Here is a 23,092-nt window from a genome sequence, read left to right on the forward strand (position 1 = left end):
AATAAATTGTTAAACATCAATATTATCTAGGTTAAGTATACGAACAACAAAAATTCAAACATCACAAAAAATATTTACATAACCATTATAATACAATAATTTAATCAAAAATACAATTAAAAAAATATTAAAAAGAATATTTATATACTTAATATTTGAAAATAAAAGATATTTTTGCTAAAATTGTACTTACCTGGCCAAGGAGATCGACCATCTTTTTACGGATCAATCGAATGTTGAGCATGTGGTCGATCCAAAAATACTCTGCAGTTTAATAAAATCTCTAAAACATTTATTCCAACACTCAAAAGATAGTTTTGCTAAATATGATAACTAAATAGCCAATAAAATTATAAAAAAATATTTAAATAGTAATAAATATGTTAATTTAACGTGTTAAAATTTAAAAATAAATTTTAATTATTACATGCATTTTAACATTTATATAAATATAAATCATAGCATAAATATATATAATTTAACAACTTAAATTAGAAAAAAATAAAAATCCCGGGCGTAGCCCGGGTTAATCCCTAGTTCGTAAATTAGGAGTGAATCATGGGCAAAGATACGTGTTCCCACGTGCTTGGTCCGGAGGACACGCGTGACATCACGTAGTGGCAGTTTCGTAAATATAGGGTCAAATGTAGGGTAAATTGGATAGTCTTGCCTATTTGTAATGAAAGTATTAAACAGCTTCTCCTCTGGCACGAGAGAGTTCTTGATTAGCTTAAGCTCCTTCATCTTCTTCTTCTCCAATTCCTCCGATCACTGGAAAATTTAACAACCGTAGAGTCCACTGAGCATCTTGATCCTCCGCCTTCAGCTTAAGCTACCTTTATCCTCAAACAAGCTTAAGCTTCTTGAAACTTTTAGAGTGATCGGAGATTGTCTGAGCACGCAAGTATCGATCTTTCCAGATCTGAGGGTACTGTTTCAGAGAAGGTTCAAGCTAAGCTTGAGAATTGTCTATCTGATCTATCTTTAAAAACAGAGTGATGACGTCAGGGACGAGGATGCCGACGTGGAGGGAGAGAGAGAACAACAAGAGGAGAGAGAGACGGAGGAGAGCGATCGCGGCGAAGATCTTCACCGGGTTGAGAATGTACGGAAACTACGAGCTTCCTAAGCATTGTGACAACAACGAAGTGCTTAAAGCACTCTGTAACGAGGCTGGTTGGATCGTTGAACCAGATGGTACTACTTATCGCAAGGTTCGGTCTTTACTTTTTTGTCTTTAAAAAGTGTCGGAACATGATCTAACATGCGGGGAAGTTCTAGCTTTCTAACGTGTTCCTTGCGCGTAGGTTAGCGTTAGATGAGCGTTTAGTCAAACGTTTTGATTCTTTTATGTGTAACTTTTTGTTATGCGTTCATCTAAAAGAAGATTCTTTCTCTCTCTCTCTCTCTCAGTGTCTTGATTCACTTGCGATTCGGTCTAGTCTATTCTCAGATGATACCTACCAAAAGAGAAAAGCAAAGTAGCATAGATCTCCAGAAAAGTTGATTAAAATGTCATTGCACAGAGTTCAAAGTGTACTGTTTTGATCTGTAGATTTGTTTGGAAAAAGCATGTGTGCACTTTTGCTTTATTGTCTCTCAAGTCTATGTTCATATCTCGAGAACCGAGTCCAATGATATTCTGTCGGGGTCAGTATCCTTTGACTCCATCGGTTTAAAGAAACATACTAATAAAAGAGTTTTTATTATGTGAAACCTTTACTTAGACCTAGCTGATTGGGACAATAACTAACTTGCTGTTTCAGTTTAGTTTTGCTCATCTCTAGACCTTACCATTAACTAGGGATGTTAATTATTAACACACATTCACCACTTAATATTCGGTCCGTTCTACAAAGATAAAAAGTTTTGGAAAAAAAATTGTAGTAAATTGTAACTGTTTATAAAATTATTAATTGAGTTTACTAAATTACTGTTGGTAAGATTTTTTTTAACTAAAATTGAAATTAGCAGAAAATAATGAAAATGATAGAAAATTCATTTGTTTTCTTAATATGTGTAAACAATTCATAAATATTATTTTTGTGGAACTGAGTAAGTATATATTCGTGTTTCTCTATAGTCTCCATCTGATCAGTTATGTTTTGATATGTTTTCAGGGAAGTAGTAGACCAGTAGAGCGTATGGAGATAGGTGGCAGTCCATGCTCCTCCAACTTCATGAGTCCAGCTTCTTCTTCTTTCGCTAATCTCACACCTGGAGATGGCCAATCACTCATCCCATGGCTCAAACACCTCTCGACAACTTCCTCCTCCTCAGCTTCTTCATCATCAAGGCTCCCTAATTACCTCTACATCCCTGGAGGCTCCATAAGCGCTCCTGTAACCCCACCTTTAAGCTCTCCGACATCTCGTGGAATGAACCAACAAATCAACAACTCTTTCTTTGTCTCCTCAACACCTCCTAGTCCCACTAGGCAGCAAATTATCCCTGACTCTGAATGGTTCTCAGGGATTCAACTTCCGCAAAGTGTACCAGCTTCACCAACGTTTAGCCTTGTCTCACAAAACCCTTTTGGATTCAAAGAAGGAGGAGGTGGAGGCGGGTCAAGAATGTGGACACCAGGTCAAAGCGGGACATGTTCACCGGCTATTCCTCAGACAGCTGATGTTCCAATGTCTGAAGCCGTTGTGGCTCCTCCAGAGTTTGCGTTTGGGAGTAACGCAAATGGGTTGGTGAAGGCATGGGAAGGAGAGAGGATACATGAGGTGAGTGGTTCTGATGATCTTGAGCTCACTCTTGGAAACTCAAGCACCAGGTAGTTGCAGCTCACCTGTACATTTTCCTTACACTCTTGAAAAAACCGGTTCAACCAAACCATCCTCAATATGTTTGCTTCAGTTTTATTTTAATTTATTTTTCCATGTAAGGGCTCAAAGTGAAACACAGCTTTATATATTCGTTTATTTGATGATGAGAATTCTTTTGTTGTGGGATTACTCATGAATCCCATTTCTCAACTTCACTAATTTGACATTTTGATAGTCGTTAGAATCACATTTCTAAATATTATCAGGATTAAGCTGCAAACAATAAGCCACAGTTACTTGTTTCTCTGTCCAAATTCAAGACTATAAATAGTATAAATCAAGAAAAGTTACAGAGAAAGTCTTGCAAGTATTTTTAAGTATATGTTTGCTAGCTGTCACGTCTTATATTGTATGGTAAAAAGATATATGATTACCAAACAAAGGAATGTCAATCTTCTTTAGGACTTGAAAGTACATGAACAAGATACTGATTCAACTTCTCTCCAAACGTCTTCACAGAGAATGTTTCAACCACATGTTTCCTCGCTTCACTTCCCATCCCCTTCGTCAACCGGTGGTGTGTAGAGGACGCACAAGGAGCTTGAGAGAAGTTGGTTTCTTTCAGCGGTTAAACAAGATGTGATGAAGTTGACTCGATTAGAAACTCCTTCTTTCTCGGCTCTAAGCTTTTGAGCTCCTTCAAGTACTCTACATTCTCTTTCAATCGCTCGTCCTACTCTCCTGAACAATGGAATGCAGACAGTAAAACCTTCTTTCAATATTAGATTGTGGAAGAGAGAGGAACACTTACCAGCAGCGGTAAGGGCAACATCGGTTAGATTTTGCTTATGTTTGCATAGAATAGCAAAAGCTGAAACGGCTAGATTGATGTTCTTTTTCTTCTCAAAGCGGTTTATAGAGAGGAAATTCAACCTGGTCATGACAAATGAGCATAAAAGAACTGATGATGCAGATAAAAATCAATAGGCGGTAATTAGGCGCTTTGTATAGGCATAGCGACTAGCGGAACTATTCGGCCTAGGCACCCTATCTATTCGTTGACAAATTATTTGTTTATTTATGATATAGTATATATTTATATAAGGTATTTTAATTTTTTTAATTTAATTATAAAATTATTTTGATGAATTATAAAAATTAGATATACAAAAAACGATTTCAGACAAAATTTGTGGAATTACACTAATATTGTTACTTGATTTAACTGATTTACATCTATTTAGATCGAATTAGACCGATTTTAACTCATTAAGCTTAAACTGATTCGAACTACTTAAATCAAATCAGATTTTAATAAGATAGTTTCTGCTATTTTGCCAACATTGCTATTAACAACAATTAAGTGACCAAAACAAGATACGATGACTAAAGCAAAGATTGAATACCTTTGATGTTTTGAGTTTCAGCAATGGGACAACGACTGAAACCTGGTCTGCTAGTACAACATCGAAGGTAGACCATCCCAAGAGAACACAAAGAGCAAACAAACAAGCACCGGTAGAAAATATGGCGTGGCAGGAAAGAACCATACACCGTTACTTGAAATACGCCTGGATACACATTATATTCATTCAGACATGAAATTACATTTGTGTCTGAAACTGAAGCTAAATATGGTTACTAACCGGAAAGAGTTGCCTCGAAGCATCGAGATTGGTCGTGGTGAGAGGTAAATACATGAACATTATGACCGTGCGAGGCAAGCTCAACCACTGCATCCACGATCAATCTCTCTGCTCCACCGTCATACACCAGAGTAAAGAAAAAAAAAAAGCTTTCGATCTCTCTGAAATGCGTTTATTCAGTGGATATTCATTGAACGCTTGATGAAGGACGTTACCTATACCAAGATCTGGATGTATAATGGTGATCTTCATCTTCTTCGAGCCTTCTTCTCTCCCCATTTTTTATCTGAATTTGCAGAGTCACTGCCTCTGTTTCTCTGTCGTGTCTTCCTGGGGTGTTTTAATTAAAGGCCTATCTGTTCAGCCAAGAAACCTTAATAGGTAATTATTTTAATATATTTTTTATCACGCAATTATTAAACTCAGTTATTGTTGTTTTTATTACATCTTTACAAAATAGCTCCAGATATTTTGGAACATCCCATATAACACCTTGGATCTTTTTCATAATTGATGCAGAGATACTGATGGTATTTTCAAAACTATTCGTCTATTTAATTTACTAAACGCCCAACCCTTTTTGATATGTTTTAACTTTTAACCCAGCTCTTTTGGTATTTTAAAATCTGCCCGAGATCTTCTCGTATTTAAAAGCTTCATACTGTTTAGCGTTTATAATACAACCCCATATCTTTAGATACTTGCAAAGATACCTCAAATCTTCTGTTGTTTGTAAGATGCATGCCCACAGCTTTTAGTACAAAACTTTTCACATTTGCAATGGTGTTTTCAAAACTGCTCCAAATCTTTGATATTTATGCCACTGTTCTCTTATATAAATAAAATTATTTATTAAATGTCTGGCAACATTTTCTTTTCAAGTATCTTTAAAATTTCAAGATTAGAATACTCCAAATCTCTCAATGATAAGAAGAGAGTATTCTTAAGTAATGAAAATTTTAGAATCAAAAGTTTGGTATACACATTGTCAATGATGACTCTGCACCAAGTCTGGCAAGTCATAAGAAGACTTATGAGATGAACAAAACTAGTAATGGTACCTGAAGATTCAGTGCCCTCCATTTACATAACTTTGTTTATCTTGAATCTTTAAATTGAACTCCCAGAAGAGAACAATGTGTTATTTGATTGTGCTTGCATCCTGCTTAGAGAAGACAAAAACATCAGTTCCTTGTTGTTCAAACACAGCCAATCGATCAACTAGACGAATGCCTGAAAGCAACCCAAAAAACAATATATAAGAAAATTGTGATTAGGTGTGTAAGTATACTTACCATCTACTTTCCAACGCATGGCTCGTTATCTTCCTCTGGAAAATCGACTTCGTCTTCGTTCATATGTTCCTGAGGTGACACCACAACTCAGTTAGCGAACAATAGGACAAGAAGTAAGGAAAGAGTTCTTGTTCTCTTTGTAAAATTTCTAACCTCGATCATCGATGATGGCTTCTCATTGTTCTGGTTGGCACTAGATTCGACAAGAGGAGCACCACCTTTCACTATTCTACGTGGAAGATGATCAAACTCCCACCCAAGTAGTCCACATACAAACCGAGCAAAAGCCTTGTGAGCTCTTATTGCGATTTTCGGGGTTTTAGTAGAGTGCAGAACAAGTCCATGACAGTGCTTGAACCTCTTTAACATCTTCTTATCAGTCGCAGCACAACACACTAGGCATACAAAGTGTCCACCTTCAGAGTTTTTCTCGTAGTAACTTTTCAGCTCAACGTTCTCTGAGAAGAGTCGTGATATTGACTCCAACTCCTCGGAAACTTGTTCATCACCATTCTCTACTGAACCAGTAGTATCCTTGACAGAAATGCCTTTCAAAGCTTCTGATGCATTCTGCTGCATTTGTAACACAACAGCCTTTGCCTGTTCATCAGCAGACATCACAAGTTGTTTCTCCTGAAGCTTCTTTAGGTCTGGAGGCAGCTCAGTAGCACCTTCCACAGCCGCCTCTACCCCTAATGTCTGAGAAGGAAAAGAAAAAAAAAAGCATTTCTAAATGATCAAAACCCAATTTTCTTAAATCGGATTTATGTTATTCAAATCGTTTTAAACCATTCTAAATCGGTTGAAATTGGTCTCTAAATCTGTTTAATCAAGCAATAATGTTAGTACTTAGTACAAATCCATAAATTTGTCTAATTTTTTTTTTGTATATTTGATTTTTATAATTCAACAAAATAATATTCTTATTAGACACAAAAAAAACTAAAATATCTAATATAAATATATGTTAACGCCTAGGCCTCGGCTAGGTCCGAATAATCTGATTAGTAGCTAGTTGTAGCGCTTAGTTAGTTACCACCTAACGATTTCTAGAACATTTATCAAAACTATTCAAAAGCTACCAAATTATATGATTCATCTCGAATAATCCGACTAGTGGCTAGTTCTAGCGCCTAGTTAGCGATTTCTAGAACATTAATCAAAACTATTCAAAAGCTACCAAAGGATATGATTAATCTTTTGTTACAACAACATAATACACTTATAAGCCAGTCTTTAACCATAATAACACAAACCAAATCAATGTAACAGTTGCAAATGCTAACTTCTTTTCAAGGTAATAGATCTAACCTGAGAGTCTTTTTGGCTGGAAGCAACAGGATTGTTAACATCCCATCCAAGAACATTGCACACAACCTGCGCAAGAGCCCTATGCTGATTCCTCATAGTCTTATGAATAGCAAGCGAATGCTGAACCAAAGCCAAACAGTTCTTAAACTTCCTCACACTCTTCTCCCCGCTCCCACCACAGACGAGACACCACACTTCTCCGTGCACAGTGTTCTTCTCGTAACTCTCCTTCAGCTTCGCGTTCTCCTCGAACAGCCTCGACAGAAACTGAAACTCCTCGTCTCCTCCTCCTCCTCCTCCTCCATCATCAGCATCCGATTCTTCACCAGATGTTGCTGCTCTCTTGCCGAAAAACTCGCGGCAAGCGCGGTGGGTGTCTCTCTGAATCTGACTCACGGCGAGCTTCGCTTTCTCCGAATCTGATAAAGGTCGAGCCTTTTTGCACGGCTTGGCTTCGGGCCAGCCCGTGGGAGGATAACGGGGCAGCTCCTTCACGGGCCATTCACGATCCGACCCGGGTCTGGAGCGCTTGTTGCTGAGGGGAGGTTGGGGGTGAATAGGGTTGGCTCCGTAGCGAGAGAGAAGCTGAAAATCCGCCGGAGGGATGTAATTGGGCCTGGATCTCTGAACCGGGTCGTGGATCGGGTTTCGGGTGGGAGGGCCTTGGTGCCAGAGGGAGTGGAGGTAGATTACCTCCTGCTTCAGTGACTCGTCGTCGTAAAGGTTCATACTTTGTTTTCCGGCGAGTTTCACTTTTTTTTTTCGTTACAGCAACAAAAACTCCTTTTTGTTTAACAATTTGCTGTTTATTGCATTGTAACGCCTCAACTTTTGCTTTATAAAGTCTTCAATCTATTTCTATGCTTTGTAACAAGTTAAACCATATACTTTTACTTTTTATTAATAGCCCCCTAAATCTCTGTTTTTGTAGAAGTTCACGATCTCTCTCCTATCTTCTCGTATGAGTGAATCTTGGTTCTCTCGTGCGCAGGTTCGCGATTCCGTAACACGATCGACTCAAGCTCGTATGAAACGTAAAAGAAGAATGAGAACGATACACACAAGACTTTTTAGAGTTCCCTGTCAAACGACGAGGTACATCTCCTTCAGGATCGGTACCTGGTAATCCACTATCTCTTTGTGTTTTACAGAAGGTTATCTCTCTTTCTCTGAGTTACAACAATGGCGATTTCTTTCTATGTTCAGATAAGATATAGAGAAGAAGATCGCCGTTGAGTTTGTTACACGGGGATTGATCAGCTGCAACGCACCCGCACTATAACTCGGTAGACCCGGGCCTGATCATTAAGTCACCATGGCCCGTTAACGCTTCTGTCTCCTCCTTCGGGGTTTCTCTTATGGGCCGAGGCCCAGGTGACACTTCCAGTTCGATCTCCACAAGTCTCACAATCTCCACCTTGGAATCGAACTCTCTCTCAATTGTCTGAAACCACTGCATCCGAGAGCTGCTGCCTTTCCGACTAGTTCTACGACTAGTTCTCCTCCGCAAGCTCCCTATAGTAACCGATCCTGGTTCTGGTTCAACCTTCTCTCACCTTTGAACCTCTTCTATCTTTCGAGATATGTTCCATCTCTCCGTCTCCTCTGACTTCCGAGACACCTTCTCACCGTCGCTTTCTCAGTTCCAAAAGCGACTGAATCTGAGCTCCCTTAAGCTTCAAGAACGCCCAACTTTGTCAGGCAGCCTTCAAACTTCTCTCCAGGTAACGTCTTTGTTAGCATATCAGCTGGGTTAACTGATGTGTGAATCTTCTGTAGCTCCACTACTCCGTCAGCAATTATGTCTCTGATAAAGTTGTACTTCGTTGCAATGTGTTTAGTCTTCTCCCTGTATACGAAGTTTCTTGCTAGGTAGATAGCACTTTGCGAATCACAGTTCATTTCCACTGCTCCGCTATTTAGTCTTAGCTCCTCGCAGATTCCTTTCAACCAGATTCCTTCCCTGATTGCATCTGATAACGCCATGTACTCTGCTTCGGTTGTTGACAGGGCAACAACTTTCTGTAGCGACGATCTCCAGCTCACCGTGTTTCCTCCAACGGTGTAGACGTATCCAGTGATAGACCTGCTCCTATCTCTGTCTGTGCCGTAGTCTGAGTCGCAATAGCCTCTGACCTTGAAGTCTTTGCTCTTCTTGAAAGTTAAGTTCAGCCTTAATGCTCCCTTCACATACCTCATTATCCATTTAGTTGCTAACCAGTGTTCTCTCCCAGGTTTACTCATGTATCTACACACCATCCCCACGGCGTATGCTAGGTCTGGCCTTGAACCCACCATGGCGTACATGAGGCTCCCTACCGCACTGGAATAAGGTATGCGCTCCATTGCTTTAGCTTCCTCTAGCTCATTGTCTTTAGAAACTGCCTGTAGCTTGAATTGAGAACCGAGGGGTGTGCTCACCTCTCTACACTCCCACATGCCAAACGTCTTCAGGACTTTGGTGAGGTATTCATTCTGTGATAGGAATAGAGAGTCATTAGATCTGTTCCTAATTATATCCATTCCTAGAATCCTCCTTGCTCCACCTAGATCTTTCATCTCGAATTCCTTGCTCAGCTGATTCTTCAATTCTTGAATTCTGCCCATATCCTTAGACGCAATCAACATGTCGTCTACATACAGAAGGAGATACACCATGTTCTCAACTTCGGAACCTTGTAGATAGACACATGGATCATACTCACTTCTGAGATACCCCATCTTCACCATGAACGTATGGAACCTGTAGTTCCATTCTCGAGGTGATTGCTTTAACCCGTAGAGCGACTTTCTGAGTAGACAAACCATATTTTCCTTTCCCTTCTTTATGTATCCTTCTGGCTGTTCCATGTACACTCTTTCTTTTAGAACCCCGTGTAGGAAAGCCGTCTTTACGTCCAGTTGCTCCAACTCTAAGTTGTACTGGACAACCGCAGACAGTAAGAGCCTTATCGAGACGTGTTTCACCACTGGTGCAAACACCTCGTTGTAATCCACTCCTTCTGTTTGCGCGTAGCCTTTTGCTACTAGCCTGCCTTTATGTCTAGGATTCTCTACGCCTGGGATGCCTGGTTTCAGTTTATACAACCACTTGCATCCTATTACCTTGCAGTTCTTCGGTCTTTCAGTATAGTCCCAAGTATTGTTCTTCTCAAGGGATTCCATCTCGTCATCTGAAGCCCCTTTCCATAATTTCCAGTCCTTACTCTGAACTGCTTCTTTGTAACTCTTAGGTTCTTCTACTTCTAGATCTTCTGCACTAGCCAGTGCATATGCCAAGAAGTCTGCGTCCTCAAATTTGGATGGTGGACGTATGGTCCTTCTTTCTCTGTCTCTCGCTAAGCAGTATGTTCCTATCTCAGTATCTTGATCCCCTCCCGAAGTAGCTTCTGAATCTGTTTCTTCTTCTGGCTCGCTTTCTGTTTCAGCTGCTTCACTTCTCTCTTGATTTTCCTCGTTACTTTCTGAGGTAGCTCCACCTCCAGTTGAGTTCTCTCCTATATAGAATTCTTCCAAGTTACTGCTAAACGTCACCTTCTTCTTAGATGTCGTTTCCTCGATGATTCCTGGCGAAGCTTTCTCTTCCTTCAGGTCTTTGAACAACTTTGTTTCATCAAAGACAACGTCTTTGCTTATCACCATTTTTTCTTCATCTAAAAGCCATACTCTATAGCCTTTCACGCCATGTGCGTAACCCATGAAGATTCCTTTTGCTGCTCTTGGGCTCGTCTTTTCTTTTATTTGATGAACGTAAGCTATGCAGCCAAAGCTCCTTAGGTGATCATAGCTTGGTCTTGCTCCTGTCCATCTCTCTTCAGGAATTTCAAATGCTATTGATGCATTTGGGGATCTATTGATGATGTGTACCGCAGTTGAAGCAGCTTCTGCCCAATACTTCCCTTCAAGTCCTGTCTCCACTAGCATTGATCTCACTTTATCCATAATGCTTCGATTCATCCTCTCTGAGATCCCATTTTGCTGTGGCGTGTATGAACATGTTTTGTGTCTCTTTATCCCAGAGTCACTGCAAAGCTTGTCCATCTGTCGATTGCAGAACTCCAAGCCATTGTCTGTGCGGAGACATTTAATCTTCTTCCCTTTCTGATTCTCTACTAACACCTTCCATTCTGCGAAACATTGAAACACTTCATCTTTAGTTTTAAGGAAGTAGATCCAAATTTTTTTCGAATAGTCATCTGTGAAAGTTAGGAAGTAGTGAGCCCCTGATAAGCTCGAGACCGTATTTGGTGATCCCCAAAGATCCGTGTGAATGTACTCTAGCACTTCTTTTGTGAAGTGTTTCGCTTTTGGGAACTTCTGTCTGTGAGCCTTTCCCATTGCACATCCTTCGCAAAACTCGAGCTTCCCTATCTCCTTGCTGTTTAAGTATCCCTTCTTTGCCAATGTTTGCATCGATCGGGTGTTCATGTGTGCTAGGCGTGAGTGCCACTGCTTAGTGTAATCTGTACGCCTCTCTGCCGTGTTTGCTTCAGCTTTCCTTACTGTTCCTTGTAAGTAATATAGGCCGTTTGAGTACTTTCCTGTGAGAACCTTCTTGTCTCCCTTGAAGAACTCAATCTTATAGTCTCTTCCTCTGTAGTGGCATCCTGAGCTCTCAAGTTGTCCGTAGGAAATGAGATTCCTTCCCATCTCAGGCATGTACCTCACATCCCTAAGATTGATTACTGATCCATCACTGTTGTCAATGGTGATGTTCCCCATTCCCTTCACCATGCAGTAGGTGTTGTTTCCCATCATGACTTTGTTCCCATTCGTTTCAACAAAGTCAGTCAGCAGCTCCCTCCTAGGTGTTATATGGAATGTGCAGCCCGAGTCAAGCACCCATTCTCCTGCTGATACATATAGACTTGCTGTTAAGACTGTAGGTTCAGGTAGGTTGAGTGCAAGATTCGCAGAGTTGTTGGTTCTCATTGACTGTGAACCCTGCTTCCTCTCTGGACAATCCCTCTTCCAATGTGAGTCACTACCGCAAATCCAACAGGTTTTGTCTGCCTTTCCTGTTGGTCTTCCTCTTGACTTTGATCTAGCTCGACCTTTGTTCTTATTCTGCCAAGGCTTGTTATTTCCACCTTCGCTTCTGGTACTTAGCCTCCCTCTTGCTTCTGTGTACAGCCCTTCTGATTGTTTTCCTTTCGTTGTGATGCTCTTTTGCTTCAACTCCACCTCTTTAGAGTAAGCTGAGGTCATCACCTCACTCACGGTCAGTGTGTCCTTTCCTGTACCGTATTGTAGGGTATGAACCAGTTGCTCGTACGCCTGGGGTAGGCTTGATAGGAGCTGTATTGCTTGGTCTTCATCGGATATTGAGACCTTAATACTTGCCAAGTCGTCTATTAGCTTTAAGAACAGATCAAAGTTCTCCTCCATCGACTTTTCTTCTTCCATCTTGTAGCAAGAGAATTTTTTCTTGAGATATATCCTGTTTGGGAGTGACTTCGTTTGGTAGTCCTTCTCCAGTGCCTTCCACATTCCCAATGCTGTTGTCTCGTGCATGATCTTCCTCAAGATCACGTCACTTAAGCATGTGCTGAACAGGCTTCTGACTCGCAGATCCTTGTCTGCTTTCTTGGGGTCTATCTTGATGTCAGCCTCATCTTCTTCGCTCTTTGATGCCTCTTTAGACTCTGCTGGATCATCCCTAAGAACTGTTAGGAGACCTTGAATCTCCAGTTGAGCTAACATCTTGAATTTCCATAATCCGAAGTCTCCCTTCCCATCAAACTTCTCGATCTCGAACTTTCCCCGTGTTGGATCCATCTTGACACTGGCTTTGGATTGCGTTAACCTGTTACCTGCAGATAACACGTAAACTATCCCAGTAACTTTTTACTTCAAATCTCAATCACAATCTGATGTTCTTCCTTATCGTTTCAAGGTCAAATCTAATGGATAAGAGTACTTCCTTTCTAGATCGAGTCGATCTGATGATAACACGTCTTTCTTGTATCGCGATCCTTGATCTTCGTGATCCTAATCGAAACCTCCACTTCCTCTAGCCTCAGCTCTGATACCAATTGTAGAAGTTCACGATCTCTCTCCTATCTTCTCGTATGAGTGAATCTTGGTTCTCTCGTGCGCAGGTTCGCGATTCCGTAACACGATCGACTCAAGCTCGTATGAAACGTAAAAGAAGAATGAGAACGATACACACAAGACTTTTTAGAGTTCCCTGTCAAACGACGAGGTACATCTCCTTCAGGATCGGTACCTGGTAATCCACTATCTCTTTGTGTTTTACAGAAGGTTATCTCTCTTTCTCTGAGCTACAACAATGGCGATTTCTTTCTATGTTCAGATAAGATATAGAGAAGAAGATCGCCGTTGAGTTTGTTACACGGGGATTGATCAGCTGCAACGCACCCGCACTATAACTCGGTAGACCCGGGCCTGATCATTAAGTCACCATGGCCCGTTAACGCTTCTGTCTCCTCCTTCGGGGTTTCTCTTATGGGCCGAGGCCCAGGTGACACTTCCAGTTCGATCTCCACAAGTCTCACAGTTTTGAACAATTTAGGTAATGAACTATAAGTTTGTAACATGAAGCCTGCAGATTGAACCAAACAGAAATTTGTAGTTTTAGGTTTTGATTCAGTCTTCAAAATTATAAAAGTTAATAGTAATTGAAATACCTGAAATTAATCAAAACAACTGAACTAATTAAAATAACCAAATTTAACCAAAATATTTTGAGTTTTTTTTTTGGAAAATAAATCGAAATATAGCTGAAACCCAAAAATTTGGTTATTTCGGAAATTTAGAAAACCGAATTAAACTAAACATCAAATTGAATCACATTTTCGGTTTACTTTGATAGAATTGTTGTTGAACAGAACCAGGCCCGACCCTCAAACTAGTAAAAAAACATTTGGGCCGGAAGCTTTATAAAATAATTGGGCCGGAATCATTTTGAGGAAAAAGGATTGTTACAAAGCTATTTACTGAAGATCAGAAATACACATACTATGCTTGCTTTGCCACCTAGACTAATGAAGATTTTAAGAAAATAAAAGTCAATATTTTATTTATTTTGGGAAAGCCAGAAGCAAGTGCTTCCCCCGTTTCCTCCCAGGACCGCTACTACTGAATATAACTCACCCAAACCAATAATACATAGCTCGAATGAAAGGAAGTATCTGAAACCGTAGGGCTGGTTTTCTGGTTCAGTGAGGCGATCAAAATATTTTTGTTTACTTCGGTAGAATTGTTGTAAAATACTCTCTATGTTTCAAAATAATACATGTTTTAGGATTTTCACACTTATTAATAAAACATAGTAAAATTTAGTTGTTAATGCATAATTTTTTGTAATTTTATATCATATATTTTTAAACTAATAAAATTTCAAGAAATGCAATTAACGTTCTTAAAATTCATAATTTTTCATTATTAGTTAACAAAAAATGCATTGGAAATTTAAAAAAAATGTATCTTTTTGAACAAATTTTCTTTTTGTAATATGTAACTTTTTGAAACGGAATGAGTATATACTATTTTCAATTTTTTCACCATTGAACTCTACATAATAGGATTTTCACCCCGTTTCTTTATTTTAGACAACTTCAACACCAAAAAAAGAAAACGATATGTCTTACTTTACATGTTCTGAATGTGTTTCAGCTTCTTAGCTACTTCTTCAATCGTTGGCCTCTTCTCTGGCAATATCTCCACACAGCTAGCAGCGAGCTATGCACTAGCCTCTAAAGCATTACCCTTCCCGTCCCTTATCAGATTGGCCTTCAAGAACATCAAAAGATCTATTCGTTTCGGCGAAGAAACAGATATGAGAGACGACTCTGCAACTGGAGTAGTGTCATGGTTAGTCATGTAATCAGATGCTCCAATGAACACATTATGAGGCTCCCTCCCAGTCAAAATCTCGATTAATGTAGCACCAAAGGCGAAAACATCCGTCTGCTCGTTGAATCTTTCTGTGACTACTGATTCTGGTTCCTTCAACTAATGCTTGTACAGAAGTCTCACCTTCTGGAACTTCCAGAGACAGTCCGAAATCGAATAACTTGGCGTTCAAGTTATCGTCGAGCAAAACATTCTCTGTTTTCACGTGTCTGTGAATCAGAGGTCGTGGTTTACCTAAGTGGAGATAAGCAATCGCGTCTGCAACCTGAGCAGCGATGCGAATCCTCTGTCTCCATGGGATAACCCCTTTCTTGTTATGCAAGTAATCAGATAGGTTCCCACTAACGTATTCAAAGACAATAATCGGTACCTTGCTCTCCAGGCAACAACCAAGAAGCTTCACCAGATTCATGTTCGAGCTGACGTACGCAGCAATAGCTATTTCCCTTATGCAATACTCCACGAGCTCTTCGTGTTCATTCGTTTTCTTGATTAGCACGGCTCCTCTGTTCTCAAGAACTCCTTGAAACAATTTATAGTTGTAGTCGACAAGACAGACGAGATCTTGGTCGTAGTCTTTGGTTGCTTGCTTCGGCTCCTGTTCTGTGAATATAAAAAAGGGATTGTAGTCTCCGTTGGAAACACGGATCAGTTTTTCTACTAGTAGCCCTCCGTTCTTCAAAGATGAGGACTCGCGGCGAGATGATTTCTTAGATGTTGTTCTTGAACAACAAGTGATGAGTTTTTTCCAGGACATGGTTTGGATGTGGTGGAGCAGCAAGAAGAAATGTGGAGATTATTAGAGTTGACCCAAGTAAGCGAATTGTGTTCGCAACTTCGCAAGTCAATGGTTTGGTAAAAAAAGTTCAAGATCTGAGTTAACTTTTTATATCTTAATACGTACTCCCTCCATTTTTAATAAACCTTGTTGTAGGTCGCACTGATTAATAAAACATTTAGTTTTGTAATTATATTTTTAAACAAAAAACATCATTAACTATCTACTTAATCATAAAAGCTAACCAATAGAAAAATAGACTACAAAATATAAAAAGTCAACGTAATTTGAAAACTTTTTTTCTAAAACGTAATGTATTTAGAAAAAGAGAGTAGTTTATACTATAATAACATTGATTATCTGTTTTTTCCTGTGCACAAAAAAAAAATTATTTAACTTTTCCTTTTTGTTCAATAATCTCATATTCTCGGTGAGCCAAAGTATACACATAGACTTGTGAATGACTTGCCTATAGTGTTGTAGTCGAGTTTCAAAATGTCATCAATAAATATAATAGCCGTCAGAAATCCAGTATGTATTACGTTGGTGGTCATGGACAATATATAGGTTTTTCAATAGTTCATTTGTGATGTTAAGTCGCTGAATAATTTTGGTAGTAGCTTAATGCAAACATCTATCCTGCAATGATCAAGTGACTCCAATATCAAATCAAAGATAACTTAATACAGAAGAATCAATTTTTGGTCATATCAAGCTTCTCTATATATACGATTAAATTAGACAAATACAGCTCAACAATCAGGAATGCATTGTAAGCACAAGAGACCAAGCCTTATTTATCTCTTGGAGATTTCTCCTGGAACCAAGAGTACCGTCAACTCAAGTCCTATTATGAAGAAACTGTTTAGCTCTTACTATTAGAAAATTAGCTCAAAATTAATTGTTTAGCTCTTAATTACTATTAAAAAAATAACTCAAAATTAAATGATTGATACAGAAGATAATTTCACCTTAAGAAAATGCATCAAGTTCATTCCTATTCCTGTTTCACGAATCTGATCAAATAAGAAGTCTACATATGATCAATATCTGATTTTTAGGCTCTGTTTAGCCTACTTTGAAACGCCTTAATCCATGCACGTGGCTATTTTTTCTATGTCACTTAACATATAACAGAAGCATATTGCATATATACATGTTTAGTACCAAAAAAGCATACTACATATCACTTAATCACTGTCAACAAAAGAAGTCTATAAATCATATATAAGATATACGTTTACCATATCTTTAATTTAATTCCTATATCTTTATAAATACATAATGAGAAACTCACACATTTATGAACCCAACAAAGAACCCACCACAAGAAACTAAATTACCAAGAACAAGCCATCAAATATGTAAATGGTATACTTCATTTGATAATTAGATTGCTGGAACAGATGTATGTATGAATACGTTCATATCATAAATACAAGCTTACACTACACCTACCGAAGCCGAGCCTAGCTAGGGTTTCTCGCGTATGTGTGTGCATACTCTCTAGGGTTTCCCATGTAGTAAAAATGAAGAAAATATACGCCACATCATTCACATGTTATATCTTTGATTAATAGTTTATTATCACTAAGTATTTATATGTAAACAAATTTCAGGCAATTCACATGTTGTATATAAATGATATTAGCTTCATGTTAGTATATAAATGATATTAGCTTAAGCTTTAGTCATGTTCATTTAGTATATATGGCTTGTGTGTAAACTAAAGTCTGCAAGCTTACTGTTGAGATCTATTTCAAATACATATGTAGAATTGCAGATAGAAACGTGATAACTAATTGAAAACTAATACTAGATATTAAATATAAGGTGATATAAATGCTTACCATTAATTAATTCCACATTTTTTATTATATGTTTTTTGTTTGCTTGCTAAGATGGCAAGTTGGAGCTACTAGTCCCTGCAGTACCATCTTCAACATCATGATCACTCCTTATAGGATTCCTCTTCTTCTTCTTCTTCTTCCTTTTCTTGTAAGGGACTCCTCTTGCCTTCGCCTGTGAATCTCTCACTTCTTTAAGAAAAACCCTAATTCCACCGCCGGCAAACGGGTTTCTCTCCGGCAACCCTCCGTTCTCCTCATAGGCTGCTCTCAGCCGTCCGATCAAAGCATCTAAACTCCCCCACGCTTGCTTTAAAGGACAGTTACACTGTCCCGAGGGCTCAACTTGTCCGAAGAACACGCATCCATGTGCATGAACCTTTGTCTTTCCAAACTGGTCAAGATATTGGAGAAAGTCTAGGATGTGGTTTGAGCCACACTGTGAGACGTGAACCGGTGGCTGCTGGTTACGAAGGTATTGACAAAAGGTGTTCCAGTCTCTCTTTTTCTGTGACTCGTACCGGCTTAACGCTGGCGGGTTAGGAAGTGATTGTGGTTGTTGCGGCTGAGATTGAGACGGTGACTCTTCGGCGATGTCTTTGCCTTTGTTGCTAGGACTAGCCATGGATTTGGATCGGCTCTTGTTGTTTTCTCGATCTATGATGATCACTACATCATTTTTTCTTCTTTTTAGTCTTTTAGGTCTTCGAAGAAGGAGAAGAGAGGAATCTAGAGCAACTATGTCAATGCTAGTGGGGGAGAACTTTAGAAAAATTTCTACACTAGTTAGAAATAGTCTTATTATATTCTCTTGTAAATTATTTGATGGGACTATATATTATATACACGGATACACACGTAGCATCAAATCAACAAGGGTAAAAGGCTTTAAAAGCTAGAGTTATATACTATTTTTTGTCGGCAAAATATAATGTTTCTATAAATAATCAACATCAAATAAATCTTAATTTAAACATAAAGTGAATGATATTATTTCAGACCAAACAAACGTAGAACATAGATGTATATATGAATTAACAACGTAAAATGCAAATTATGTTAATGATGTTTTGGAATATCAGGTTAATTAATTAGTGATAGATGAGGGAGACAGGAGATAAGACCCACGAGGATGCTTTAGTTCTTTCTTTTTCTATAGGTAGACCTATCAGCTAATCTTCTCAATCCTTTAATCTGTACGATTAGCATTTAACTATTGTTAACTATTTACTTTATTTTAATTTTGGATGCCATTAGAATTATAATTATGTTTCCATTCAGCTTAGCAATCATTGTCATCAATAGAATATTGCCGCCCTATTATGTGTAACAAAAGAAAACAATAATAATGGAAAGGACAATTAGCACAAACACTAATTTTGTCTGTGTTACGCATAGATTTTGCAAACCTATAGAAATTCAGTAACATATTCAGGTAATACCATAGCAAACCCATTGTATAAATGCTTGACTGTAAAAATTTACTTATGCATCTAAAAATCATTAATCCATAGAAAAAAACTGTCCAGTCCAACGTAGACAAATAGACTATACAACATAATTAATTACCAAAAGTATTGGTGAAACTAAGATGAAAAAAACTATAAACTGCTCGAACCCGACCCCAAAAGATAGATATGAAAGTCACAAATCAATGACATATTCATCAAATATCCTTTCTATAAATAGAGACAATGAGAGAGACAGGAAAAATGCCTTGTTCTTTTTTTGACAATATGAGCTTACGCTAAATTAAAATAGACTAATTCGAAAAATCAAATCGATGGTATAGAATTAACATAAACCACTGAAGGTAGATTCTAAGCACCATTCAAACCGAGTAGAACATAAAGTTACAACTCCATTGATTTTAGAAAGAACTTTCTTAGATATATGAATAAGAGAATTTGTACTCCCTACACACCAAATATCCCCTATTTGCACTCCATACACTATATCCTTCCAATTTTTTTCTCTCCATCATTACCATTTTTCCCATAGAACTATTCTATGGTATCTCACCATTTTTGGTATATTCAGCAAATTAGCTCTATGAATAATGATGGATCTACAAAGTGATAGACCAGTATGACAAAGCCCAAATGACCTTGCTTTACGCCCAGTTCCCAAAATAAATACGATTCTCTCAATTAGGACCGAACCAGATAAAATCTATGCAGGTCCCAGTCCCAAAGATCCGCAAAGGACGAGTGCATTTATTTACTTATTGTAGCTTTCCTCATCTACAGATTTTTTTCTATTTTTATTAAAATCTAAGGATTTTTTTTCCCTTCAAATTTGCTACTGAGGCAATGACCAATCATATTAGAAGATTACATATAGTAATCTGGGTGAAATTGTGACAAAAATACTAATAAATAAACTGGGTGAATTATCCAATAGTTATTTGAATAATTTTCTTTTGTTTTAAATGAAAGCTTAACTTTTGGTGGATTCTCTTATTTTTATAGTAAAGGCCACTACTACCTACTCTACTAGATTTTGACTCTTCTGAATTCAGTGGAAAAACTATAGTATTACATTTATGTTTTTACAGATATTCAAATGAGAACAACAAAGAAACACAGAGAAATCAGTCATATGCATAGAGGTGGTCCCACGGCAATCAAATCAAATCATTAACTAACATAATGAAATTGTCTAGTTATTAATGTAAAACATTAAATGCTTATTGTAAATAGGGAAAACAATATAAATGGATCGACTGTAAACAATATGTAATATATAGCTCAACTTTTATAGTGAATAAAAAAAACGAGAACTCTTTTTTTTTTTTTTTTGATCAAATTTTCTCGAGAACTCTAATACTTGATGTAACAAATAGAAGTAGCGTGTCGACTTCTTTGATGAGTGTTCCGAGAAGAAGAGCAGAGTCTAACATTTCTTCTCCTCACGCCTCTTTGTAGGAAAAGCCCAAACACTTGCAATCTCGTTCACACTAGGCTTGCAATCGCTCACCAAATTTGGGCCTTGTCCACTGTCAGAATACGGCCCAGTAAAATGCTTCACGCTCAAAATCTCAAAATGCTTGCACAAGGCGTGCAAGTTCGACTTCAACAGCCTGCAGAAGGGGTTCTCAATCTCAGGTCAAAGCAAAGCCTCCAAAGCACACTTTGAGGCAGGCCCGCACGTTCGGGTTTTCAAGTCGGGTTCGGACCGGTTCATTCGAATCCTAGACATTTGGACTTAATAGGTACTTATAATTTTTTTTATTCTTCGGATTAGATCAGTTTAGAACTATAATTAAAATACCTGTAATATTTGAGTCTGTATCAGATTCAGGTATTTGGGACTGTATCAGATTCAAATATTTAGGATTTGAAAAGAACACAAAATACCCAATTTTAGTCGAAATCTATCATATATATATATATATATATCTAAAATAATTTTACAAAATAACAAACTATTAATACTTAAAAGAAAACATTTTTAAACTTTAAAGTTTACATTTAAAATTTAGTATTACTTGAAAATTCTACAAAAATAATAACAAATATTGTTAACAAAAAAATATTTCAACTAAATCATAAAATAAAATATAAAAAAGTGAACACAAAAATCATAGTTTTGGATATTCATGTTTTTAAGTCGGATATGAATCGGCTTTTATTGGATCAGGTCTATTCGGATCTGATTTTTTCGGGTAGACAAATTTTGGATCCAATATGTACTTGTAAATTTTTGATTCAGTTTCGGATGGAGTATTTTCGGATCGGTTCTGATTTGGATTTTCGGATGTGGATAAAACGTTCAGGTCTACTTTGAAGAACATTTGTAATAAAAACAAAATAATAGAGGGAATGTCATTGATAAAACAAAACGTAGGGGTCTGTCTGTCTGTCTGAAAACAATAATACTAAAAACGGGATACATTTATAAATATATGAAACTTAAGGGACAGCCAGTAATATCTAAATGTTTCAGGAAAATGTGCAATAAACTATTAGTTTTTCTTTGCATTGAGGAGCACTTCAGATTCGACCCAAGACGACAACGACCAAGAAGTGTTCTCGATTCTCAGCGTGCGGACAACTCTTATCGATCGATCGAGCGAGCGAGCGAGCGATAATGGCCAACAGTAATCTCCCCCGAAGAATCATCAAGGTTTGTCTTCCAATCTCGCTCCGATCTTGTTCTTGAAGTTGTTTTCTAATTCGTAATTTCAATTGTGATGTGATAGGAAACGCAACGTCTGCTCAGTGAACCCGGTAAGCTCTTTTTGATTCGTGCCATAGTGTTGATTTTTTGAGCTTAGAAAATTGAGGTTTTGATCCTGAAAATGTGATGAATTGAAATGTTGGTGCAGCTCCGGGTATAAGTGCATCTCCATCTGAGGAGAACATGCGTTACTTCAACGTTATGGTTCTTGGTCCTTCTCAATCACCTTATGAAGGTACCCCCATCTTCATCCTTCTCTTTGTTTAAATTAAAGTTAATAAACTTGGTACTTGTTGTTTTTCTCATTTGGATTAAGTCTACTAATAATTTTCGGTAGTTTACTGGGTCATCATCATATATGCCAATCATTTGCTTCAACTTGATTCCATTGTGTAGGAGGAGTTTTCAAGTTGGAGCTCTTTTTGCCTGAAGAATACCCTATGGCAGCTCCCAAGGTATAACTAACTTCCTTGGTTTGGAGTTTCTTTTTTTCTTTCCAAGTCATGTTATGTAGTTAGGCCCATTCAAGCCAAAAAGGAAAAAAAGAAACTCCAAACCAAGGGTATATTACTAACATTGGATTTGAGTGGAAATAGTTTGTATTGAGATTTGCGTTTTTCTCATTACTTTAGTACTCGTGGGCTCTGTTTAATGATATTGGTTTGGAACAGGTTAGGTTTCTCACCAAGATATACCATCCTAACATTGACAAGGTCTCCTCTTAACTCCCCCTCTCCATGTTACCATTCACAAATCAAAACACATGTTCCTAAACTTGTCTCTTTTATGCACCTACAGCTTGGAAGAATCTGTCTTGATATTCTGAAAGACAAGTGGAGCCCTGCTTTACAAATACGAACTGTGCTCTTAAGGTACGTATGAGTTGATTATCTCGTGCCACAATAGGTTTCTTGAGGCATGACTTGCTCTCTTATGTTGTCCTTCAAAAATAGTATTCAAGCTCTTCTGAGTGCACCCAACCCTGATGATCCCTTGTCTGAGAACATCGCTAAGCATTGGAAGAGTAATGAGGCCGAAGCTGTGGAGACAGGTATTGTAGATTTGAAACCATGAGTTCTGAACTTTTAACTCATTCTTTCTAAACCCATGCGTTGGTATCTCACATCATCCTTGTGAACTAATCTGCGCAGCTAAGGAATGGACCCGTCTTTACGCAAGCGGCGAATGATGCGCAGTCGAGGGCGAAAAGATCTCATTCATCCAAATAACATTACCTTTGGTGAAGTCTTATCTTTTGTTGGTTCTTTTTATCATTATGATAAAAACGTGTTTTATGGGACACGAAGTTGTAATCTCTCTGAATGATTGTTTCATTAACTAATAGGGTCAAGACTCGTTCATCCAAATAACAATACATTCACTA

The 23,092-nt window shown here is 38.1% G+C and overlaps 6 protein-coding genes across 16 annotated transcripts; 2 read left to right on the top strand and 4 right to left on the bottom strand.

Annotated features, from left to right (window-relative positions):
* Window positions 1–554: 554 nt before the first annotated feature.
* On the top strand, window positions 555–2,981 carry LOC103853143 (BES1/BZR1 homolog protein 4). Its single transcript, XM_009130062.3, has 2 exons — window positions 555–1,214; window positions 2,121–2,981. Exons 1-2 carry the CDS (start codon window positions 999–1,001, stop codon window positions 2,781–2,783), a joined length of 879 nt encoding a protein of 292 aa, XP_009128310.1. The 5' UTR covers window positions 555–998; the 3' UTR covers window positions 2,784–2,981.
* Window positions 1,389–23,092, top strand: LOC103853148 (ubiquitin-conjugating enzyme E2 36). Of its 5 annotated transcripts, none has more exons than XM_033284164.1 (10): window positions 1,389–1,412; window positions 17,726–17,735; window positions 21,596–21,654; window positions 21,731–21,758; window positions 21,857–21,943; window positions 22,105–22,163; window positions 22,380–22,421; window positions 22,507–22,580; window positions 22,662–22,759; window positions 22,860–23,092. In XM_033284164.1, exons 3-10 carry the CDS (start codon window positions 21,619–21,621, stop codon window positions 22,895–22,897), a joined length of 462 nt encoding a protein of 153 aa, XP_033140055.1. In that variant the 5' UTR covers window positions 1,389–1,412; window positions 17,726–17,735; window positions 21,596–21,618; the 3' UTR covers window positions 22,898–23,092. The 5 variants fall into 5 exon arrangements, with proteins under 5 accessions (XP_033140055.1, XP_033140056.1, XP_033140058.1 ...); XM_033284165.1 differs by having other exon boundaries at window positions 1,407–1,412; window positions 17,726–17,733; window positions 21,580–21,654; XM_033284167.1 differs by lacking the exon at window positions 1,389–1,412 and adding an exon at window positions 9,253–9,257.
* On the bottom strand, window positions 3,086–5,579 carry LOC103853144 (alpha-1,3/1,6-mannosyltransferase ALG2). 6 transcript variants are annotated; one of them, XR_004455047.1, is made up of 6 exons: window positions 5,479–5,579; window positions 4,633–4,773; window positions 4,418–4,525; window positions 4,178–4,342; window positions 3,583–3,704; window positions 3,086–3,504 (listed from the first exon to the last, which is right to left on the bottom strand). XR_004455047.1 is itself a non-coding variant. In XM_033284170.1 (5 exons), exons 2-5 carry the CDS (start codon window positions 4,694–4,696, stop codon window positions 3,700–3,702), a joined length of 300 nt encoding a protein of 99 aa, XP_033140061.1. In that variant the 5' UTR covers window positions 4,697–4,773; window positions 5,479–5,579; the 3' UTR covers window positions 3,086–3,699. The 6 variants fall into 6 exon arrangements, 2 of the variants coding, with proteins under 2 accessions (XP_033140061.1, XP_033140060.1); XR_004455044.1 differs by having other exon boundaries at window positions 3,086–3,512; XR_004455046.1 differs by having other exon boundaries at window positions 3,086–3,512; window positions 4,633–4,747; window positions 5,479–5,575.
* LOC117125605 lies at window positions 5,254–7,877 on the bottom strand. Of its 2 annotated transcripts, none has more exons than XM_009130063.3 (4): window positions 7,024–7,877; window positions 5,866–6,411; window positions 5,713–5,781; window positions 5,254–5,579 (listed from the first exon to the last, which is right to left on the bottom strand). In XM_009130063.3, the coding sequence occupies exons 1-3, from the start codon at window positions 7,750–7,752 to the stop codon at window positions 5,716–5,718; spliced, it is 1,341 nt and encodes a 446-aa protein (XP_009128311.1). In that variant the 5' UTR covers window positions 7,753–7,877; the 3' UTR covers window positions 5,254–5,579; window positions 5,713–5,715. The 2 variants fall into 2 exon arrangements, with proteins under 2 accessions (XP_009128311.1, XP_033140023.1); XM_033284132.1 differs by having other exon boundaries at window positions 5,270–5,582; window positions 7,024–7,798.
* Window positions 14,894–17,101, bottom strand: LOC103853146 (putative wall-associated receptor kinase-like 16). Its single transcript, XM_033285216.1, has 2 exons — window positions 16,126–17,101; window positions 14,894–15,825 (listed from the first exon to the last, which is right to left on the bottom strand). Exon 2 carries the CDS (start codon window positions 15,656–15,658, stop codon window positions 14,894–14,896), a length of 765 nt encoding a protein of 254 aa, XP_033141107.1. The 5' UTR covers window positions 15,659–15,825; window positions 16,126–17,101.
* LOC103853147 (protein LIGHT-DEPENDENT SHORT HYPOCOTYLS 7) lies at window positions 17,475–21,207 on the bottom strand. Its single transcript, XM_033284162.1, has one exon. The coding sequence runs from the start codon at window positions 18,149–18,151 to the stop codon at window positions 17,576–17,578; it is 576 nt and encodes a 191-aa protein (XP_033140053.1). The 5' UTR covers window positions 18,152–21,207; the 3' UTR covers window positions 17,475–17,575.

This window comes from Brassica rapa, chromosome A02, assembly GCF_000309985.2.
Source record: "Brassica rapa cultivar Chiifu-401-42 chromosome A02, CAAS_Brap_v3.01, whole genome shotgun sequence".
Taxonomy (NCBI): domain Eukaryota; kingdom Viridiplantae; phylum Streptophyta; class Magnoliopsida; order Brassicales; family Brassicaceae; genus Brassica; species Brassica rapa.

Excerpts from the sequence above, each read along its gene's own strand:
- LOC103853147 (XM_033284162.1), bottom strand. The coding sequence starts at position 18,151 with ATGGCTAGTCCTAGCAACAAAGGCAAAGACATCGCCGAAGAGTCACCG.
- LOC117125605 (XM_009130063.3), bottom strand. The coding sequence starts at position 7,752 with ATGAACCTTTACGACGACGAGTCACTGAAGCAGGAGGTAATCTACCTC. Across the intron at positions 6,412-7,023 it reads CCAGCCAAAAAGACTCTCAG|ACATTAGGGGTAGAGGCGGC; the intron begins GTTAGATCTATT and ends TTTCCTTCTCAG. Across the intron at positions 5,782-5,865 it reads AGCCATCATCGATGATCGAG|GAACATATGAACGAAGACGA; the intron begins GTTAGAAATTTT and ends GTGTCACCTCAG.
- LOC103853146 (XM_033285216.1), bottom strand. The coding sequence starts at position 15,658 with ATGTCCTGGAAAAAACTCATCACTTGTTGTTCAAGAACAACATCTAAG.
- LOC103853143 (XM_009130062.3), top strand. The coding sequence starts at position 999 with ATGACGTCAGGGACGAGGATGCCGACGTGGAGGGAGAGAGAGAACAAC. Across the intron at positions 1,215-2,120 it reads ATGGTACTACTTATCGCAAG|GGAAGTAGTAGACCAGTAGA; the intron begins GTTCGGTCTTTA and ends ATATGTTTTCAG.
- LOC103853144 (XM_033284169.1), bottom strand. The coding sequence starts at position 4,696 with ATGGGGAGAGAAGAAGGCTCGAAGAAGATGAAGATCACCATTATACAT. Across the intron at positions 4,526-4,632 it reads ACATCCAGATCTTGGTATAG|AGAGATTGATCGTGGATGCA; the intron begins GTAACGTCCTTC and ends ACGGTGGAGCAG. Across the intron at positions 4,343-4,417 it reads CTTCGAGGCAACTCTTTCCG|GCGTATTTCAAGTAACGGTG; the intron begins GTTAGTAACCAT and ends ATGTGTATCCAG.
- LOC103853148 (XM_033284164.1), top strand. The coding sequence starts at position 21,619 with ATGGCCAACAGTAATCTCCCCCGAAGAATCATCAAG. Across the intron at positions 21,944-22,104 it reads TTCTCAATCACCTTATGAAG|GAGGAGTTTTCAAGTTGGAG; the intron begins GTACCCCCATCT and ends TCCATTGTGTAG. Across the intron at positions 22,581-22,661 it reads ATACGAACTGTGCTCTTAAG|TATTCAAGCTCTTCTGAGTG; the intron begins GTACGTATGAGT and ends CTTCAAAAATAG.